The 21796-nt window shown below is 35.5% G+C and overlaps 2 protein-coding genes across 3 annotated transcripts in view; both read right to left on the bottom strand.

Annotated features, from left to right (window-relative positions):
* Positions 1 to 128: 128 nt before the first annotated feature.
* Positions 129 to 11555, bottom strand: cnot8 (CCR4-NOT transcription complex, subunit 8). The gene is made up of 7 exons (XM_052587970.1): positions 11397 to 11555; positions 10471 to 10661; positions 9353 to 9546; positions 9099 to 9260; positions 1230 to 1374; positions 1036 to 1146; positions 129 to 935 (listed from the first exon to the last, which is right to left on the bottom strand). Exons 2-7 carry the CDS (start codon positions 10585 to 10587, stop codon positions 807 to 809), a joined length of 858 nt encoding a protein of 285 aa, XP_052443930.1. The 5' UTR covers positions 10588 to 10661; positions 11397 to 11555; the 3' UTR covers positions 129 to 806.
* Positions 11556 to 11955: 400 nt separating this feature from the next.
* The window catches only part of wwc1 (WW and C2 domain containing 1), a 38690-nt gene continuing 28849 nt past the window's right edge, over positions 11956 to 21796 (bottom strand). The window contains exons 14-22 of one of the 2 annotated variants that reach the window (XM_052587753.1): positions 21510 to 21702; positions 21282 to 21422; positions 20503 to 20561; positions 19538 to 19685; positions 19274 to 19441; positions 19095 to 19187; positions 16591 to 16821; positions 16388 to 16506; positions 11956 to 15676 (exon numbers count right to left, since the gene is read on the bottom strand). In XM_052587753.1, coding sequence (XP_052443713.1) covers positions 15610 to 15676; positions 16388 to 16506; positions 16591 to 16821; positions 19095 to 19187; positions 19274 to 19441; positions 19538 to 19685; positions 20503 to 20561; positions 21282 to 21422; positions 21510 to 21702 — 1219 coding nt within the window. In that variant the 3' untranslated portion in view covers positions 11956 to 15609. The remainder of the gene's footprint in view (positions 15677 to 16387; positions 16507 to 16590; positions 16822 to 19094; positions 19188 to 19273; positions 19442 to 19537; positions 19686 to 20502; positions 20562 to 21281; positions 21423 to 21509; positions 21703 to 21796) is intronic. The other variant, XM_052587754.1, reaches the window with a different exon arrangement.

The following is a 21796-nucleotide window of genomic DNA, read 5'->3' as shown; positions in this document are numbered from 1 at the left end:
AACATGCAAAGATTAATTATTGATAAAAAGGGTAGAAGGGTAAATTTCCACTTCATGTTGACTTTAAAAGCTGGAACAAAGGGTCAGTTTTCAGAACACATGCCTTGTAAGTAGACATGAGACCACTGTGGCAATAGAAAACATTTTAATACATAACTGCCTCGGACAACAGATACAATAAAAACATGTACCACAAACAGTCAAGATTGTGAGATGAACACATTTAAAACTTGTTACACAGGACCAGTGGACTTGCGTTCCCAAAGATGCCCCAAACCTGAATCTAAAATGTATCCCTTACAGAAAAAATGCTTAAAGAGTTTATTTTGAAAGTTTCAATTTTAATATACATACATGCTGGCATATTTTAAAAACACAACCCCACAGTCATGTGTACCAATAGTGATTAGACATTTCCTCTCAGTAATGAATAAACCTTGAGCCTTTCTAGAAAATATCAAAACATTTCTAAAAGGACTGAGTATATTAAAATGCCTGGAGTCTTGTAAGCCATAAGATACACAAGTGCTGGTCCCATGCTTAAAACAATGGTGTTTTTAATACTGTAAAACAAGATAAAATTTTAAATTTTCAGCTGATGGAAGAAATAGGATCACATCTGGAGTCCTGGAACATTGCAATATGACGGACTACACAGCAAAACAGAATCTGAGATTAGCATGTTTGCATTTCCCAATGTCCCTTAAAGAATGCATGAATCATTTTAAATCATCATTGTAAAGAAGAGTAAAGAACAATATCTGCTGGGTGGGATTAAAACAAGTGTGTCATCCACTAGGTTTTGGTCAGTGCTTGTTGTTGGCTTCCTCCTGCGAGGAGTTGGAAATTCCATTCTGAGTTTGAGAAGAACCCGATCCCAAGCCATAAAGCCGCCCACAGTACTTTGCATCATCAATGTTGTCTTCAAAAAACAACTGAAGGAAAGGAAAGGATAAAAAAAAAACAGACTAAAGGTTAGGACTGATCAATTAAAATCCCAGTATTCAGCTATGGTCTCATTTTGCTAATATTAACCTCTTTCATGCGGAAGAAAGCCATTCCAGTGAGCAGCGAGTCGGAGCCAGCCTGATGCTGCCTGCCGATCCTTTTTAGCTCCAGCTGGTCTGCCACCTCCTGAAGTCCACCCTAAACGCAGCAATTAATTTTTATTTTTTAACAATAACGGTAACATCTATAAATGTTAACACGGGTTACAGTATTTTTCATACCTTAAGATTTTTGCAGCTCTTCATAAGATATTTGACGTCATAAATAGCTTGGAAGAAAAGATTCAAGATCTGAAAGAATTCATGTTCCTCTTCTGGCAACCGGGAATCCGTGAGCAGCTTCACCAGGTAACCAAAATCATACCCACTAGTGAGAACAGAGAAAGTATATAAAAACATTTAGAACACACTAGATGCAAGTCAAGTTTATTTATTTTTTTTAAATGTGCAGCGACTTATTTTCCAAAATGTTTTTGCCCGAAATAGTTTGAAGGGGATAAACATTTATGGTCAATGATGTGTTTTAACTATGTCTGTATCCATTTTGTGCACAAAAGATGGATAAGCTACAACATGTAAACATGTCAGCAGTGTGGACCTTTACTGGTGGCAAAAAATGGTGCCAAAATTGTAAAATTTATCAGAAATATTAAGGTAGCTATCAGCCAAAGAGCTTGACTATGAATGATTTATCACCTTGGAAAACGGCACCCTGAACAACAGTCCAAATTTACAACATAAACTCGATTTTCATTTGATGACTAAAGAACTTTTTAGTTTGTGTTTCTGTGAAAAAAATAATTTCAGCACTACTCATCTCTAGTAGTTTGAAAGACTTTCGCGTCAGAAGCATTTCATACATCACTACACTATTGACAATGGACTTTTTGCATGCCAAATTTCGACAAAACTCGACAAAATATGAAGGCACCTTTAAATTGATGTCATTAAAATTTGGGTTGCACTTTATTTTACAGTACGTGTACTAACATGTACTTATAGTGTACTTAGTGTATTTATCTAAGAAAGTTCTGGTAATACAAGGTAACTACATGTGGTAGGGGTAGGTTTAGGGGTAGGTTCAGGGTTAGTACCTAGTTATTACATAGTAATTGTAATTACTATAATAAGTACATAGTAGGTACATGGGGAACAGGACTGTAAAATAAAGTGCTACCAAAATTTGTAATATTTTTAAATTGTGATTTTAAGAAACCTTATTAAACTCGACTGTGCCATGAGTCAGTGGGTTAGTCTCAGACTGGCAAAACATCCGATACATACGGCACACAAAAGTGGAACACTTCAGGAGTTTCGAAGTCATCATCGGATTGGCTGAATTATACAGGTCAGGATTTCAAGGAGACGTATGTATCTGGTTCTTAAATGTTCCGCCTGGAAACAAAGCTGCTGTAAAGCCAAACCCCTTATGAAAGAAGATAGCCGCCTTGTTTACAACTGTGACAAGCCTTTATCAAGATCAACTAAACACTGGATATTCAAAAGAATGTGACTTATTTAAAGTTCATGGTGCCATGGATTCCAGACCTTCAGCCGGCAGTCTAAAGGTCTGGCTACACGAGACTAAATAGATGAGTTTTCTCAAGAGTCTAAAGAGTTTTCTTTATTTTCATGACTATGAAAATTGTAGAGTCACACTGAAGGCATCAAAACTATGAATTAACATGTGTGGAATTATATAAATAAAAAAAAATGTGGAACAACTGAAAATATGTCATATTGAAGGTTCTTCAAAGTAGCCACATTTTGCTTTGATTACTGCTTTGCACACAATAATATTTAAAATATCAGTTAGCTTAACTGATATAAAACCATAATTTATTGGGCACTTTCAATGGGGAGGTGGCTGTCCCGAAACCTAAGCCCTAAATTTTTACTTTTTACATTTTTTTTTTAAAAGTTTCTTTTCGAATCTTTTAAAAATAGAAGTTCAAAATTAAAATATATTTTATATTTATTAGGGTTGGGTATCGTTTGAATTTGAATAATTCCGATTTCGATTCGGATTTCAATTCCAGTTACTAACGATTCTCGATTCCGATTCTTTTAAGAGGCAGAGTCAAAAAAGTTTAGGATATTTTAAATGATCTATTTAACCAACGGTCTTTCTGAAGGAAAAGACCTCAATTTTAATTCTATGAACTTTTTACTTTTTATGAATTTTACAATGAATTTCTCACAGGGCTGTTTTCAACTACAATATGAATATCAAATCTATGAATTTGAATATAAATATTATAATTTATGAATATCTCCACAGGGGTACACTTTCCTCAAGAGTTTTATTTTTGAAAACCTCATGATTTTCCTTTTTATTTTTTCCCAAATTCGGTTTTACTTTTTTCAAAATTCTGTTTAAATATTTATGGATTCTTTTAAATTTTTCTCAACTTCTTTTTAATGGTTAAATTAAGTTGTATTAATCAAAAAGCAAGTCTAATTCATTAAAATCATTAAACTTCTACATTTTCACATCAATTTATTAAAAAGTTTACAAAAATTACATATTTATGGACCTATGAAATGTTTTATTTTTTATTCACCATATGTTTTATTGTTACCTAATTCTGTGTTTTAGCCTGTCTAATTATTTAAATGAATAAAAAAACTTACATTTAAATTCTTTCCTTAAAGTAGCCTTATGAAATGTTTTTCCCCCCTCAGAAATTATGTTGTGTATTTGCATTTTTCTGGTTATCAAATGAAGGCATAAAACATTACAATAAAACAATTGATCTTTTAATTGTTGAAAATTAAGCAAACTTTATTAGCAAAGGGGATTTACTACTAAAAATAAAACATGGAAGAAGTGTTGTGATTTAAATGTTGTCTCTTTAAAGAGCCACACAGATGGGAAATCAAAAATTACCTGTATTACAGTGTATGATGTAGCTGTCTATCAGTGTAAACAATGTGCAAAGTAATTAAACCAAAAAGTACACGATTTATAAAGTTATTGGCTTCTAAAGTAAGGAGTCGACTCTGAACCACTGAAACGAGTCGTTATAGATTTCAAATCTTTTGCCCATCTCTATGTACGTCACTAGGAACACTTTGCATAATAATCTCCGCCTACCGTCTGGCGAGAAACGGAACTCTGAAAAGCAGCGAGACTGTTCAAGTTTTTTATTTTACTGTTTGCTTCGCGGTAAGAGGAATAAGACAATTCACCCCAAACAGATGCTAATGCATTGTTTACCGTGAAGTTGTGTGGATCAACCAATCAAAACTATTTCAGTTGACCAATCAGAACACAGTATGCAACCGAAAGGTGGGGTTTAAGGAAACTGAATCTTTTGAACAGCTTAGCGCAAACCGTTTGGAGATCTCTGAGAATTGAGGTAATTTTAAAATGATATTTTGACAAAATGAAAATGTTTTTTAACCTTGGAAGGATTTAAACCTAAGGTACAGGACTTATACACAGTGATAGGAAGCTTAGAATTTTCATCTTACTGGCTCTTTAAACTAAACCAGACTTTTATTTTGACGGGTTGACGAGAATACCTTTACAGTTCTGCAACATACAGTTCACTGTATGTGATGAGCTAGTTTTACTCAAATCAAACGGTCAAATGCTCATGAAGTGACTCTCAGAGCAGTTTGGGAGATGTTGTTCATGTGTTCACATCCTGATTTAGTAAGAGGAAAGACGCTGAAATCAATAAGTCCATATTGCGATTTTATGTAAGAGCAATGACCAACTTTTGATTAATTCATTCAAAATTTGGCAAATTCTGTGATAAACTGTCCGTCCGCATTTTCTGCAACGCAGAAATCATAGGGCCCTACAATAATAAACAACTTGTAAAACCCAGTCTAGATTAGCAGCAGGTACAGTATAAAAATCATAAACTGTTTTTGTTTAGGAAAATTATCATATCTGCCTTCTCAGGCAGGAAGCGTGAGCATTCTGAACAGATAAAATTATTATCTCCTGCAGTGGAGAAAACACATTCACTGGGTGTAGAAAAAGCTTAAACGCATAGAGGCAGGACAGTCGGCGCAGCGCATCAAAGATGGGGCACATATTTATTTCTACTCCATGAACTCGTTGGTGCTTTATCACGTTCGACGTGCACACTCCTATGCACGAAACAATCTTGATGCAAATGTTGCATGTTGCCGAGATTTGGTTCGGTTTACGAAAGTGAGGCCACACTTAGGACCGCCGACGCACGCTAGCCATGTTCGACTAGCTTGATTATGCCAATACTTCCGGTGGACGCTTCTTCGTTGGTGTTCATGGTTTCTTCTTCCTCCGGTCGGCGGACTAGGAATCGAAACTACGAATCAAAATTGTAACTTTTGAACGATTCCGGGAAAATCGCAAAGCTAGTCCCAGTTCCAATCAATGCTCGACACCCAAGCCTAATATTTATATATAGTTTCTGTAGTTTTTTTTGTGTTATCCCATAAAATGTCACTACCGAAACTGTCACGACCAAAACATGTCAACATTGTTTCAGTAGTGACAAAAGGGAACATATAATCCTCAAATTTGGGAGAAATAAACTATTTTAGTACAGTTATGCAACTGTTTTCGCAAATCCAAGTTGAAATTCTGTAATGTGTAAAGTGGTTGCTACAAAAGCATTACTGTCACTACCGAAATATGTCATGTTTTGTCAAAAATAAAGCATACTAAATTATAAATTATCAGATGTTATGATGAGTTTTTGGTTCAATGTATATTCAGACTAATGAATCCTTCCCTTTGAAATCAGTATGATCAACTTTTTGCCTTTTACATAGAAAAATGTAATTCAAATTCAACAAATCTCGCGATTTAAACTTGAAATTGCTCTAAAAGGTAATTTTCATTGATTTACTATTTTTTTGAAAATAGCAAAATACTATATTTACAATATAAGATGTAAGCAAAATCTCAATAGGTCAATATAAAGATTCTAATTAAATGATTATTACTGTGTTTTTGTAGTGACAAATATTCTAAAACTTTCGGAAAATACAATGAGAATTAACTGCACAATTACTAGAAATGTGTACTTTGAAAAGATTTGTATGCAAGTTGTATAATATCCAAAAAAACTCTGACTTTGGACCAATTCTGTAGAATGGCCCATAAATATAATTTTTAGTGGTCGACTGATATATCACCAATACCGTTTGACGTTTTTCAGCTGGGCCGATGTGTTGGAGGCTGAACTTTTATTTTGAGAAAGGCAGCACCTGAGCACACAGTGCTCACATTCTCCCTCTTGTTCGCTGTCGTCATAAACAGCTCTGTCTAATAATCAGATAGAACAGTTAAACAAAAGAATATGTATAAAAAAAAGAATTATAACATTATCTTTTATATTATTAGTAATAGAAAGGCAAACATTACAATACTTTTTCATTTTGTCAGCATTAAGCCAATACATATTTCTGTAATTTAAACAAATCTTTGAATGGCTAATGAACATTTAATTTCACAATCATTGCAAACTTAGTCAAATCCAGCTGTGAGATCTTGTGAAGTCTGCATTTTTATCCTGCATGATCGTGTGTTCTCAGTGTTAAATGAATGCTTTAAACTCGTGATTTCAAATTATGCTGCGCTTTATACATATGCCCACTGTCATATTCATGACGTCAATTTCTCTGTGTGCTGTAAAATGAGTGTTACCCTGGCTTTATTTGAAAAATGTGATTCCCAATGCACACAAACTCCCCAGAATACCGAAAGCCCTGTTGGTTACAGTGTTTACTTTTTATTATATTTTTATGCAATAATTTTTTTGTGAGAAATCTTACTCATCTAAAGTATAAGTATGCTTATTTTAAAGAAAATCCATTGTCAAATGATTTCAAATGTCTTAAATATTTATAAAAATACAATTATATCTGCTTTATATCACTCCCCCTGCTTTCCAAGATATTGGCTTTCAAAAAAAAAAAAAAAGTCGGTCGACCACAAATTCTTTTTTTCTCTCTGCAAGAGAGAACACATCGGCCCAGCTATCTTTTTAGAGTGAGTTTACTTATAAACAGCGATTGTATCCTCTCGTCGCTGGGAAATATAATGTAGTGGATGTGTGAGCTGCGCGATTTCCGATATGTGTGTGTCAGTTAGCAGCTCATTAATACAAAAAAAAAAAAAAAAAAAAAAAAAGTTGGTCGACCACAAATTCTTTTTTTCTCTCTGCAAGTTGGTATACCACATGACTTTGATTTAGCATATGCAAGATTTTAAATATTAGCAAAGAGAGATTTTTATTAAGAATTGTCAAGAAATAAGAAATAGATATACTTTATTACAATTTCATAATGAGGCTTTTATCTATATTAGGATATCAGGGCAGATATTAGCCCTAAAATAACAAAAAGTAGAAATTAAAAACATTATAGAATAGCGCTGACCAACGTGTCTCCGATTATGAAAATACAATAATTGATATAAAACAATTATTTTGCCCCATTCCGACCCCTGCAGTGCACTTTCACTCCACCATAAAAGCCAATTTTCATTTGTAAATCAGTAAAGTCATGTAATGTGACTTTTGCAAAATGGGATGTGCTTGAGTTAAAGGTAAAGGTTGTAGGACCTGCAACCAGAGGATGCACAACCAAAACAATAATCGCGTGGTTTGATGACACTAAGGAATATGGAATGATTGGATTTGTTGTCCTCTACCCAACTGCTGATGCGAGTTCAACGATTTGTGCAAGTAAATTAAATAAAGTCAATGCAAAGATGCGATCAGACTATTGATAAGACGCATCCTCGCGCAGGTCTAGATCCCCCGCGTTTGGAGTGTATGCCCCATAATACTCATATTGTTGATCGTTATAATAACATACGTTTTCTGTAAAGATACGAATCAAAACAAATCACCTGTCGAGTAAAACAAGCTAAATCGACATCTCTTTCTAGTTGAAGTTTGTCGCAAAGCTCTCTACATCTAGAATAAGCAAAACAAATATTGATCCTCGCTCTTCCTCTCCTCTTGTCCCAAACTCTTCTTGGGCCGTATGGTTGGCCTGTGCGCTTATGTTTATGGCAGCTTACCTTGTTGACAAAACCAGCGGCAGACGGTAAACGGTAATTATGTTCCATAAATAAGTAACACAATCCACCATAAAACGTGCAAGAAGTAGTAAATAAGGAACTGCTTAAAGCAAGCTAGACTACACTAGACACTACTTTCACATTTGTCCATGACACTGTTGTCATGTGGTTTCTACGTCAGCAAGGCGGTAACAAAGGGCAACTAACGTCATTGATAGGCGACTGCACTGCCCTGTGTCACGGTTTAGAATGGGAATTTTCTCATGATTTATGGTTGATGGTTTCCAAGTAGTTGGAAACGTTAGAGATATTGTTAGTAATCAGCTGGTCAAAATATATAACACTAGCCTAGTGGTTTTTGGATATTTTACTGCAAATATCTTACAAATTGTACCTTTAAAGGGAGTTAAAGTTGATAAGCTTTATTAATGTGCACTAAAAGTGCAAAATATTACCGTATTTTTCTGACTATAAGTCGCACCTAAGTATAAGTCGCCTCAGTCCAAAAATACGTCATGACTAGTCATATCATTACAGACTGCATGATAGTGCCACAGCATATGTCTGATCAGGGCGATAACTGCTGTAGACTAATCCCCCAATAATTAGAAATCGCTAAACCATTTTCTTAAATATTGCCTATTCGAGAGAGAGAGAGAGAGAGAGAGAGAGAGAGATGGAGGTTGCATGTATTCGTGTCTGTTCGTTTATCTTTTTAGAGTGAGTTTACTTATAAACAGCGATTGTATCCTCTCGTCGCTGGGAAATATAATGTAGCGATTCAGTATTTAAACTGTATTTAATAAAAGTTTATTTTCTCCTGGATGTGTGAGCTGCGCGATTTCCGATATGTGTGTGTGTCAGTTAGCAGCTCATTAATACAGAACGATAATTAAAACCTCTAATGCACACCAGTATGTGTGTATAGAATTGGGATTGGGCCTAAATAATAACCTTTTTAAAAATTACACAAGTTCTGTAATCATTATGTACTTTTAGCTACAGGAATTAACTAAAAAAAAAAAAAAAAAAAAAAAAAGAGTTCTATTTGTTACCTGTGAAATGAGAGCCACTTGACATTTTCACAAAGCACAAGGCCTGATGTCATGAGGAGCTCTGCGAAGTAGAGTGTGTCGATTCCCTCCTCCTCATGCTTTTTAAACTGTAGCCCAGAGTTCTGAAGGAGATCAATGGAGTCCTGGGAGTACATGTCCTCTCTGCAAAACACGGGGACAAACAACTCCCACAATCATTACTAGTATCATTACTCTAAAAAAAAAAACATAAGCAAGTAATGCTAGACACCTACGTCAGATTGAACTTGAAGTTAAACTGCCATGTTGTGGTTCCAGGCGGGTAGTCTCCATCTTCATTCATAAATGTCAGGCCAAGCTGGATGATTTTTAAAAGGTCTACATTGCACCTCAGGAGCTGGTACTGATAATCAACAGTGCTACGGAATTCTCCGATGGGACGAACCACCACCCCGGGAAACTCAGTGTCCTGACATACAAAACAAACACAACTATATCAAGTATAAATCACCAGACTGTGCAAAGAACAAATATGCTGCTAATATTTTTGTTGAATCACTTATATTGGACTGGTGATGGTTTTTTTCTCACCAAACCTACATTTAATCAAATATAGAGTACAAGCAGTAATATTGGGAAAAATAATTATTTTCTATTTGAATGAATATTAACCCTCTCAGGCTCAAATTAAGTTTTAGTAACAAGTTTTTAGCACTCCAGATACATAAAATATGTATCTGGAGTAATTAGTATTTAACTGTTGCCAATCAGCAACACCTGCCTTGAGAGGGTTAAAAGTAATTTATTATTGTGATGGCAGAATTTTTAAGCAGCCATTACTTCAGTGTCACATGATCCTTTAGAAAACATCCATGCTGATCTGGGGGTAAGTTTATAAAAAATAATAATAAAAAAACAAAAAAACTTTTGTGCAAGGACACATTAAACTGATCAAAAGTGACAATAAAGGCATTTATATTATCCCTAATTTATTTTTTTATTATTCTTTTTTTTTTTAGCATCTTGTTTATATTTGTTAGAATGATTTTTGAAAGATCATTTTACACTGAAGTATGCAGTAATGGCTACTGAAAACATCTCAGGAATAAATTACATTTACAAATATATTAAAAACAGAAAAGAGTCCATTAAAATATTTCAAACCATTACTCTCATTATTGTATATTGGTAAAATAAACACAGCCTTGGTGAGCATAAGAGACTACTTTCAAATATATTACACTTAATTCTTCTAGATTTTTGACAGGCAGTGTGGATGTGCAATTTGACCCATAATGCCGTTTTAATGGTCTCTTTAAAATTATTATAGGACATTTCTTATGTTATTAGACCATAGCAGACCATAATGGAACATTAACATAGGCTCACACACCATGGCAATGTAGTTGTAACTTTGAATGATCTGTCGTATCTTCCTCATCTCCTCCTCCACATTGCTGGCCCAGACCTCACAGATAATCTGACTGGTATCTGCAAGTGCGGCTGGCATGATGATGATGATGAAGGCTGAGGAACTGACCAAGTAACACAGCGAGTCTGAAGCTCTCACAGGCAAAAGAAACTCTGCCAGGAAGAGCAATTAGATTAATGAGGTTTGAATATAAAATACCATGGCTTTTAATATGATTTAACTCTTATAAGCATGGACATATAAAAAAAGAACATACATTTTGACGAAAGACTGGTGAATATTAATAACCTAGATCGTGATGTATCGTAAAAAGCGCTATACAAATAAACTTGGATTGAATAGACAAATGTTCACAAACTCAGTTTTAGTCTATTATCAGGGCAAGGATTTTTAATTCACTTTTATAGTGGAAATACGACAAAAGCAGGTGCATATAATGAATTACTGCTGAATATTAACCACAACGCTTTCAAACCCAAACGAACATCTATCATTAGCTTAGATTTGAGTTTAATGGTTAAGTACCCAAAATAACCATAAATATGAACTAAACTTTCGTGAATATTAATCCATATAAGTTTAATATTCACAACCCTAATGATTAAATAACGTTACCTAAGCATCTTTTTAAATTAATTTACAATACAAACGGCAATTAAATAATTTGATTAAACATCTTTATCGTTCAAATAAGAAGTCGGTCATGAAACACAAAGGTAAAATAACCATAATTTTGTTGAGGATGTGGATGATGTTAGCTTTAAAACATTAGCATCTGTTTCTTTGTTGTCTCCAAAAACATTAAAAGACAATATTTGTACTACAGCAAGAGTATGAAACGATATTAAACAAATATAAAAACGCAAACTTTCAATATGACTAGTTACCTGGCACGAGTTTAGTCGTTATATGTAGATGTAAAGCCGCTGTGCAGCTGGAAAGCTAGCAGCGACTCTAAACACACACACAGCGCACTGCTTCCGGTCCTGCGGGATTGTGGGTAAACACCCGCCAAAACTAAAGCCTTTCAATCATTGGCAGAGCAGAGCAGAATGTATTGTGGAAAAAAAATAAAACATCGCAAAATCTAGTGTTATTAAATGACTTTTTAAATATATGTAGTTAAACTTGAATGTAATGGGCAAGATGTTGTGTGTTTATCATGGACCTATAAACAAGTTTACAAACACACTTTATATATGGGCCATTTGTAAAACAAAAATAAATGAAATAGTTTGCTGAAAATGCCACATATTTGGCCTTATGTTTTATATATATATATATATATATATATATATATATATATATATATATATAATCAGTGTAACTGCATTTGATAGTTGGAATGAGAAGAATATCTTGGCTTCAAACATTTCTGTACAGGTAAATCTATTATTAGGAATGTGAGAGTACACATACAAACACACAAAAAAAACATTATACAGATTAGAAGAAAGGATTTTTTATATTTGTTGTGAAACTACAAAACATACTATTGTGCTGGTGATATATTTACAATTCTGGTTGACAGTACAGTGTCGATGATACAATTCACAGCTTTCAGAAGTCTCACAAGAAAAAAGAAAGACAGCACACCCAAATCACAAAAGTGCAATAAATACAAGCTGTACTTCTCAAACCATCTCTGTGATCAGATCAGGTTCTTTTTCCATCATTAATACAAGATTTTTTTTTTAACTGGAGCTTTCTAAAGAAAAGTCCTACTGTGAACAATAAACAAATGAATCATTCATGACTAACAGCATCAGATACTGACAGCATTTTTTGTTTCTTTGTGATTATTTTGAGCAAGTATTACATGATTTATGCATGACTGGACCAAGCGTCCAAATAAAAAATAAAAAAGCCAAATATTATGTCCTCATGAACCTTAAAATTGATAGTTGAAGAGCACCTAATCAATCAAGACAACTCTCTTCAACACATACTGTGAACGGTAGATACTGTACGACCAGTGAAAACATTAGACATTGTTCGAGTACTCTCAGAATGAGATCAACTTTAGTGTTTCCAGGTAAAGGGTACAAATTTAAAGGGGACCCATTGTTTCTCTCGCATTCAAATATCTGTAATTTCGTAAAAAGCTGTAAATCTGAAAAGTTCTGGTAAAAATAACAACAAAAGAGTACCTTAATTAAAAATGCCAATCTGAGAAAAATGTGCATCACGCAGCAGCTTAACAAACTAAGCTGGGATGTACTCTATGTTTGGCAGTCTACTGTCTTAACTGGGTCTAATCTGCAGAAATAATACATTAAAGAAGAAAAATAAAAGTGAAAGAAATGTTTGCACTCTCATAAGCTAAGTTAAACAACAGAGTACAATAGCTCTAAAGTGGAAGCTATATGATGCGTCTATTTGAATTAGATATTTGGCTAAAAGCTTTGGGAAAGCATTTCGGTTGGGTCTTCGATGTCGTTTATAATGCGGCACCATCAAAATGATTATGCAATCTCCATCTCCTAATCCAATTTTAGGCAAAATCACAATGGAGGAGAAATTAGGGTTTCATAACAAGAGTGCTAGTACAAGTTCAATTCTGTTTGCCAATAGGTGGAGCAAAAGACTAGGCCATATGCATATTTGCACTGCAGATGAAGGAGGGCTTCTGGACCATCCGTACCAGACTTGACACAAGTTTCAAATTTGTGGTATAATTTTGGAGCATATCATCGCCTGCTTAGTCCATACGGGTACATTTATGCATTATAATGAGAGTAGAAATATTGCTACTACAATTCCTATGACATAGTAGTTGATCTGAGGTTGAACCAAGGACAGTACATTCAATATTACCTTGAGAAACAAAGACATAATGTAGCACAGGAGGATCTCATTAAGAACGTGACTGTACATGGGAAGGCATACCAGCAGGGGAACTGAGAGGATGTAAAACAAAGATGTCAAGAGCATTAACTACACCACAGCCTAACAAGGTGCAGATCAACTGGAGATTTCATGTAACATTTAAATGGGAGCAAAATTCATGAAATTGGGCAGGCTATACCATTCATAACTGGTTAAATTAGGCCAACATTATGTACCATGTAAATCAGTATCAAATAAAGTGTTGCATCAACTGGAGCTTTTTTTAAAGTGCTACATTCAGACTGTGATGCTAAGCTATTGTTCAAAAGGGGCTTTAATGACATGGTAGAAACATTCATCGTCATGAAGATACTTATTTTCAAGAACATTTTGCATGTAGATGAAGAGTTTAGTGGAAATCAATATTAGTTTAGCATAAATGGAGCACTCATTTACATAATGCAAATCACCAGTGACTCCCTCCTTATGAAGAGTCTCCAAATGTTACACAAACGGATCTCTGCAGTGGCGTGCGATACATTATTAAGTGTTTACAGGGAGAGCTGGGAATTATAAACTGCGTGCCTTCACAGCTTTCAGTGCCTTAGATGTGTTGACGTATTCTTGCCGCAGCAATTAATACGGTTCGAAATTTCAACACTGTTCTTCACAAAATGGTTCAATCTCACAAAAACGATCCAAGTCATATTTTTCTCCAAAATTAAAAGATGAAAAATTAGAAAACATGTAAATAATAATAATAATAATAATAATTTATGGCCATTAAGGATTTGGGATTTTGATTTGATTGGATTATTTTCAGGTAATAGTCTACTGAAAGGCATTTTTCTCTTTATTGTATAAAACAACAAAGAACAAATTAGCTATACATTATGATAGTACTTAATTTTACATCATAAAAAAATTATGTAGATGTGATAGTAATGAGAGAAAAAAAATTATTCTCATTACAGTAATGCATATGACACTGCCAAACGGAAATGAGTTTTTCCTTCACATTAGAGTATTACGAATTTAGACGAAACATGCTTGATTTTCATCAAAATAATCGTACATTTCAATTCATTTGATTAATTTAATGCAAATCTTATGCAAAATATAATTTCCTATTTTTCTTTTGTTTATGGAGTGAAATATGCTCAGATTTTTTTAGATTCAACATACCAAAGACTCTTCTAGTACTGGTAGGTAGCAATTCCATTAAGTTTTGTTAAGATACTGGCTTTGATGTGAATGAAATGATGCTACCGTTTGTGTTCAGTAGCTTATTAGTCACATCCAAAGACAAGTTTGTACTCTAGAGCAAACCTGCAGACGTGGTGGTTTTAAATTAGAAGACATCCAAACCAGTAGAAATGAAACGCTATTAGAACGTGCCACTGTAGGAACTAGAATGGAAAATTAATTAACCTAAAAAGACGCTTAAAGTTTTCCAAAGATAGAACAAGAGCTAGTATATGGGATAGTACGATCTTAGTGTTCACAATGTGCTTTTTTTGCTTAATTTTCTATATTGATGCCTTTTTTCTATTAAAGTGCATGAACTATCTGATATTCTACCTGAGAGTTTGTGGAACTAAGTGCAGTTTCTACATCATTTTACGAATATTTGCACTAGCATGTGTCTTGTTTGCATGTGCAATTAACAAAACGAACATGGAGAACTGTTAGCAATCAACTTAGTCTACTAACCGGTCTAATAAACTCATGCTTTAGATTCATGCTTGCTAACATCTGTAACCGTTTACACATTTAAAAAAAGAAAACAACAACAACAACAACGGCTGAACATTAATGTGGACAGATGTGCTTGTTTTAGAGGGACGTGACTGGAATAGTAGGATTTATGCCCATTTATTTTTGTCCTGAACCCTTGTGCTATGAACATAAGTAGTACCTTAAGTATCTGTATTCACATCTTCAAGAGTTACAGTAAGCAGTTCTGCCCAATTAGCAGAATTCGTCGTTTCAGAGACGAACTGGTGTTTCTGAATGACCAGTAAAATACCAAGTACAGCTACGGACATACTCTTATTAGTAACAGAACATGGTGAAATTAAAAAATAAATCTAGCTAAAAAAAAAAAAACGGATCTATACATTTTCAGTTCTGAGAGTTAAAACCCAGTGTTTTAAAATTACATTTTTCCTGCCCAACATACATTCTCCTGTCACACCATTCTTCATTCTTCATAATACTGCCAGATGTCAGTTTTGTCTCCAGGGAAACAGCAGTTTAGATGGATATCTTCTACACGTCATCAGCTGGTAGGTCAGGAATGTTTATCTTTGCCCTGGTGAAGAAGGCCATCTTCTCTCTATGAGAGATTACAGCAGACAGTAAGTACAGCTTGAAAACTGATGTCGGATTTAAAAAAAAAAAAGCTTATTACTTAATATTAGCTCTGTTCCAAACCCTGGTGAGCTGCCTAACCACAAATAATTGTAAGAAGTGTCTTTTAAAATGTATTATTTTAGCCCAATATTTGTGCATGTCGTGCCCTTTTGGGGTCCTTGGAAGTCAAAGTCATCATATGGTGGTGAACGGAAACCACAACAAATCTAGTTTTTGCATTTACATTCACAAAAAAAAAAAAAAGCACAATATTGTTTCTGTGATTTTCCAAAAAATCAAATATCAACGGACTGATTCTGGTGATTAAAAGTGAAAGATATGTCAAATTTGCAATCTCTTCCTTGGCCATTTTATTAGAAACACCCATGCAGCAGCTTTAACTAGTGTTCTGTAATTCAATGCCAAGGTAATACAACAGTACTTTAGTATTATTATTATTTTTTAAATAACAGTGGAAACACATCCTCACAATCTGTGACGGGGTCCATTATAGTATCCCGTCTTTAGCCTATCTTCTAAATATATGGAATACTCCAGTCCAAATCAGTTTAAGATGTCCCATTAGACATCACTGCAGCTCAGATTTTGGAACAGAGCTATTTCTTCCTCCAATAATCTATGCTTAGGATCAGTTCAAAAACAGTGGTTTGGATGGGTAGCAACAGATCCCCACCTGAAGGACTGGACCCCAGGAACCTCCTTGAGGCTCTGTCCACGAATCTTGTGCACATCCTTGGCTGCCGCTCGCATCATCTTCTCTACCCTCTGTTCCTGTAGCTGCTCTTCATGGGTCTACAGCGAGAGTGGCAACACAAAATCAGATGTGACAGGACAGGCCATTTGTGGATTTAGTTCTGGAAATCTAGTGGCACTCACCTGTCTCTCTGTATGTTTGAGCAGGAGACGAAAGCGCTCATCCTCCTGTACCCATGTGGGAAGGACATGCTGGCCCTGCTGCCGGGCACTCTCTAACTGCTCCTTTAGCTCCCGCAGCACACGCAGTTCCTCGTTTAGTCGGCTGTGCCGTGTCCGAGTGACCTGCAGGTCCAGCTCCAGATCCAGAGAGGTGCGCAGGAGCCCGTCAAGACCTTTGACCTGCATCTGTGGCTGTGTGAGGGAGAAAACTCGATCAGTGATTCTTTTGGGTCATGTATGTGTCTTGTGCTATTTATTGCAGTATTGTATATGGGGAGTCAAACGTCTGTGACCAATGATGAAAATTCTTCTTTAAAATCTTTTAACTTTCTGTTCATTTCCAGGTTAGGTTAGATTTTGATCTTAAGGCATTCCCAGAGATTCACTGACCACTGTATTGGTATTGTTATGTTGGCACATATAAATAAAAAACAGTGTTTAGTGTAACGCATTACTAAGTAAAGCGTTACTGAAATTAAATTACTTATCCACTGAAAAAGTAAAGTAAGGGATTGATGCTAATTTTTAGGTAATTTAATTAGTTACTTATAAAGTACTTGCGTTACATACAGTAAATAATTTCAACAGTTCTAAAATAAATATTAAATTTGAAATCTAAATTTACCGTCTAAAGATAAAATTGAATGCAGCGTCTTTAACCCTCTACGCACCAGCAAGTTCACATTCAGTTTTTCCTGATTCACAGAGAAACCTTAAATAATCAGATAAGACTCAAATCAATCGAATCTAAAAAGAGCCTACTTTTATTTGTGTACAATGAGAATAACAACAAAACATTGTGCTTTTGTAAAATAAACCAAAAAAAAACAGGGTGCACTTTCTGCCGTCTAGGTCTCCGTGTGCAACTTTCTACACGTCACAAACTCAGCGAATATTTGACACAGAGATATGAGAAATATGTCTATAGAAAGCTAGTGTCTACTACATGAACAAATTCAAATCGAAAAGGAATATTATCTGATTATGTAATCCATATGAAACTAAAGCGAGGTACAGTCTTTCCCGTATCTGAGCTCATTATATGCAGTCACCTGCGCGCAAACACCCTCATCTAGATACAAAAAAATTATTTAAAAAATAATATAAATAAATCAAGATTCGTCTATTTTTCAGCTTTTGAAAGAAGTCCTGCTATGAGGAATCTACCTCAGAAGAACAGCTTGATCTGACACAGCTTTATTCAGATGAGAAGATCCTTTATGTAATTTATTCTTACCTACATTAGTTAATGTGTTATTTTTACATAAACCTGTATGGATTTTACTAGTTGGGCTTTTCAGGATCTTGCCAAACTGAAATGTATTGTTTAACTTTTCTTAAGCTTTTTTGTTATCCAGGGTATTTCTATTTGTTAACCAATACAGTATATATTTTCTATAAAAATGTTTAAGTACTACAGTTGTTTTAAAACTAAAAGGCTAAACTATTCTATGTTCGACTCAAATTGAAAGAATAAAGATTTTAATTTCCATTAAGGTTTATAGGGATTTTAAGATGTACCCTAATTAGCGATTTGAATAATTAAGTTACTTTTCAGACAGAGTAATTAGTGAAGTAATTTAAATACAATATTGTTTATGTAATTAGTAATAGTAATTAATTACTTTTTGAGAGTAACACTGATTAAAACTCTTCAGTATCGTTCATCACAAATCTTAAAATGCTTTGCAACAACAGCCATTTGATTAACACCGTTAACCCTACCATTGTAGACTGGGACTTGTGATTTTCATTTTTAAATAACTAAGGAGACTTTAAAGCCTGTACTATAAATCACTGAAGCGCTCTGTACTGTCCTCATTAAGCAAATCAATGCAAACTTTCAACATCTTAGTTTCTTTCGTAGACTCAAAGTAATGTGTCTCCTAAGGCACAGTGAGAGCAAACCTGACCTTTCTAGACTATTTAAGGGCCTGTAAAGGTGCTCAGCAAACCCATTTCCTCACGCTGAGACTGTGCTTCATTAACATTGACCTTAGGTCACTACAGAAATGTAGGCATTAAATATTAAACTTCTGCTATAAAGCTTTAACTCCCCTTTCTAAGAAAAATGTTTGGCTTTAGGGTTGGTGAAATGCATTCAGTTTCCTAAGAAGAATTCAGTGGATCCCTGGGTGGTATTTGATTCTAACCCTGACTTGGGAGTTGAGATTAACTACACAGGTTTTATGCTTGGGGTCCCAGACACTCCCAAGTTTTGAGCCCCCAAATATTTTTTTTCGAGTTGCAGAGTTGCAGTTTTCTTTAGAATGGGTTTACAAGATTAGCAGAGGCCATTAAGGATCAATCTGAATGTAAAGCATTTTTTGAGCTATTAAAGGACTATCAGACACCAAACTGAACAAACAAGGTTTATATTTGCATGGCAATTCATTGCAAATTTTAAATAGTACAATTTGTTTCCCAAATGAGTAGATGTCAATGTCAATTTTTTTTTATGTTACCTTCTTCATTCGAACACTGCGTCTCTCTGAGGCGTTCCGGACGAAGGGAGATTTCTTAGACAGGGTGGAGCTGTCACTGTCGCTGCGGTTGATCTGATGATGTGATGATTGTGGGAATTGATAAAAAATACCACTATCAGTACGTACATATATTTTTGTGCGTGTATGTGTGTTCTTACCCTGCAGATATACTGGCTCTGAGGTCCGGGGGAAAATGTCTTGGACCGGATGATGGTGTTTCCTCGCATAAAAGGGTTTTGCTGATGGACATCATGTCGCCGGCGCTCCTTGGGCCGAACGACCGAAGCAGACTGCGGGAGACCGTCCACACTTGTCTGTTTATTCACCTATTAAGACAAAGTGAGGATGTTTTCACTGAAAAGGAACACAAAACTTGCATGAATCAATGACACAGTTTTATGTAAATGAATCATCAATGTCACCTTTTCCGTTGCGACTGCTGTTGGTCCAGGTTTAACTGGCTCTTCCTCCTGCTCCCATTGGCAGTCATCGGGGTAGAACTCCTCGTTCTCCTCACCATCACTACCTTCTTCGTCCACAAACACGTCACCCTCCAAAGCCTCTGCGGGGCTATTATATAACATATACCATTTGACACCAGGGTTATTGTGGCTCAAAATTGAATTAATTAATACAGAAACATGAATTAATATATGTTTGACATTATTGAGAAAATCGGTACTGAAAGTCACAGTGCTCCAAATTAAACCGAAAGTTATTGCATCGACATGGTTGATTCAAACCGTAATGTTCCTAAAAGACCAACACTTTTACCTATCTAGTCTGCAACCTTTCAGAAGCAAGTGTGAGTAAGGGTGGAAATGCTCTTGAAAAATGCAGCCATGCCACATTCCTGTTTTTGTTTTTAAGTTCTATGACAGGTGGTTGTTTTTGAATCATCATCTGAAACAATCAGGTCTTATACTGCAGTTTTGGTTATAATCATGAGACTGCCCGATAGCCAATCAGCTTGTGACACAGTGAGCTAATTTACCGAGAAGCAACCTCAAAAGAGTCCAGAACATGGCATGAGAGAAGAATGCTGCTCAGTAATGCTCACGCACTGCACTTGGATTAGTTGTTCATCCTGTTTACGTTACTAATGTAATTTTGGCAGAGCAGATCAAACATCAGGAAAAGGGAGCCATCACGCTGTGATGAATTCCCAGGAGACAGCAGAAAGGAGGTCAATTAATAGGATAAAAAGAGTTTTGAAAAGTAAGAGATGGAATAGGAGATCCTAAGAGCTTGTTGATTGTTGGTATGGATGCTGGGTAGGGTACTGGATGTGATATGAAACCCAGAGTCACCGTGACATACTGTTAAGTTGACAGCTGTGCTAAATAGGATAAAAAGCTTATTATACAAGTTGTGGCCGGTAACATACCAGTCCTCCAGAGGAGCGTTCTCAAGGCGTGCAACAGTGCCCTCTGAGGTGCTGGGAGCCTACAAACAAATAAAGAGATGAGGATCATTTATTTAAAACAAAACTAAACAAAAAAACACTATATTTTGGCATTTCTGACATTTTTACTAGAACTGTAAGTTCTTTTGGAAAAACTGCATCTGATAAGACTGACTTTTTTAAAGAGCACTCTAATAGGGTACAAATTTATGTCCCATTTTTTTTGTTTTAAAAGCATTAGAATGCAATGTATTCAAATATATGTTAAAATGGTGAGTTCGGTCAGTCCCAACTCGGAGGTATTGACCTTTTTCCATTGTATCCAACAATTCAAATTAAACAAAATTTTAATTTTGAGAAAGTAACACACGAATGGTGTTAGCCTCAGGCCTTATTTTGTACCTTATTCGTGGAAAGTGACAGTAAAATGCAAATACATTTCCTTAATCCATCTTAACGGAACAGGCTGTTTGTAAATTCGAAGCAGCTGATAAAAAGCGGAGCAACTAATTCTATGTCATTTGATCATCAACAGTTTTAGAGACCAGAAAGGACCATTTGAGCAAGAAAGAATCCATTTCTTCATCTGAATGATGAAAGAAACAATTATAAAAATAATGAAGGCTCCTTGTTCCTCAATAAGCTTAGCAGTTTGGCAAAACTGATTCCAAGAAATATTAAAAAGGCATTTGGCTGTGACGAGGTAAAATAAGTTGAGGATTGTTTGTGTGTGTGTGTGTGTGCACGTGTGTTCTTTTTACCAGCTCCTGCTGAACAGAGACCTCTCTTTCCTTGTGCTTTCCATCCATTTCTGGCACGTATGTGCAGTTGAGGAGGTTGTACCACTTGGTGCACCACTCCTCCGAATACTCTTCATCAGCCAAACTAATCTGAGCACCAGCCTTTCAAGAGAAAAAAGACGAGAACTGAATAACCCAGGCCTATATTCACATACCATTATATGACTGTTTTTAGGCATCATCACTCACTAGACAATCCTCTCGACCAGCTTTACTGGTGCTACAGACATCAATGCGTAGAGTCTTCTGTCTGAGAGCAGTGGAAGACATCTGCAGGCTAAACGCTTCCTTAAACTCTAAGGTATCCTGCGACTGAGCCCCGTGGGTGCGGAACAGGCAACGAACGGGCTCTGAGCACGGCAGTACCACCACACGGACATATCTGCAATAGAGCAAATTCAACAGAAACTCCAATCAGAGTTGGCTTTTGTATGAGAGATGGGCATAGGGCAAGTCGTGGATCAGGCTAGTCATAA

This window comes from Carassius gibelio, chromosome B21 (genome assembly GCF_023724105.1).
Source record: "Carassius gibelio isolate Cgi1373 ecotype wild population from Czech Republic chromosome B21, carGib1.2-hapl.c, whole genome shotgun sequence".
In the NCBI taxonomy this organism is placed as follows: domain Eukaryota; kingdom Metazoa; phylum Chordata; class Actinopteri; order Cypriniformes; family Cyprinidae; genus Carassius; species Carassius gibelio.
Note: the sequence above shows the minus strand (reverse complement) of the source record. Positions and strands in the feature narration are given on the sequence as shown.

What these genes read in the sequence shown, in the direction of transcription:
- cnot8 (XM_052587970.1), bottom strand. Translation starts at nt 10,587, where the DNA reads ATGCCAGCCGCACTTGCAGATACCAGTCAGATTATCTGTGAGGTCTGG. An exon ending in AACTTCAAGTTCAATCTGAC is followed by an intron (nt 9,261 to 9,352) that starts GTAGGTGTCTAG and finishes CGTGTTTTGCAG; the next exon opens with AGAGGACATGTACTCCCAGG. An exon ending in AGAGCTGCAAAAATCTTAAG is followed by an intron (nt 1,147 to 1,229) that starts GTATGAAAAATA and finishes TGCTGCGTTTAG; the next exon opens with GGTGGACTTCAGGAGGTGGC.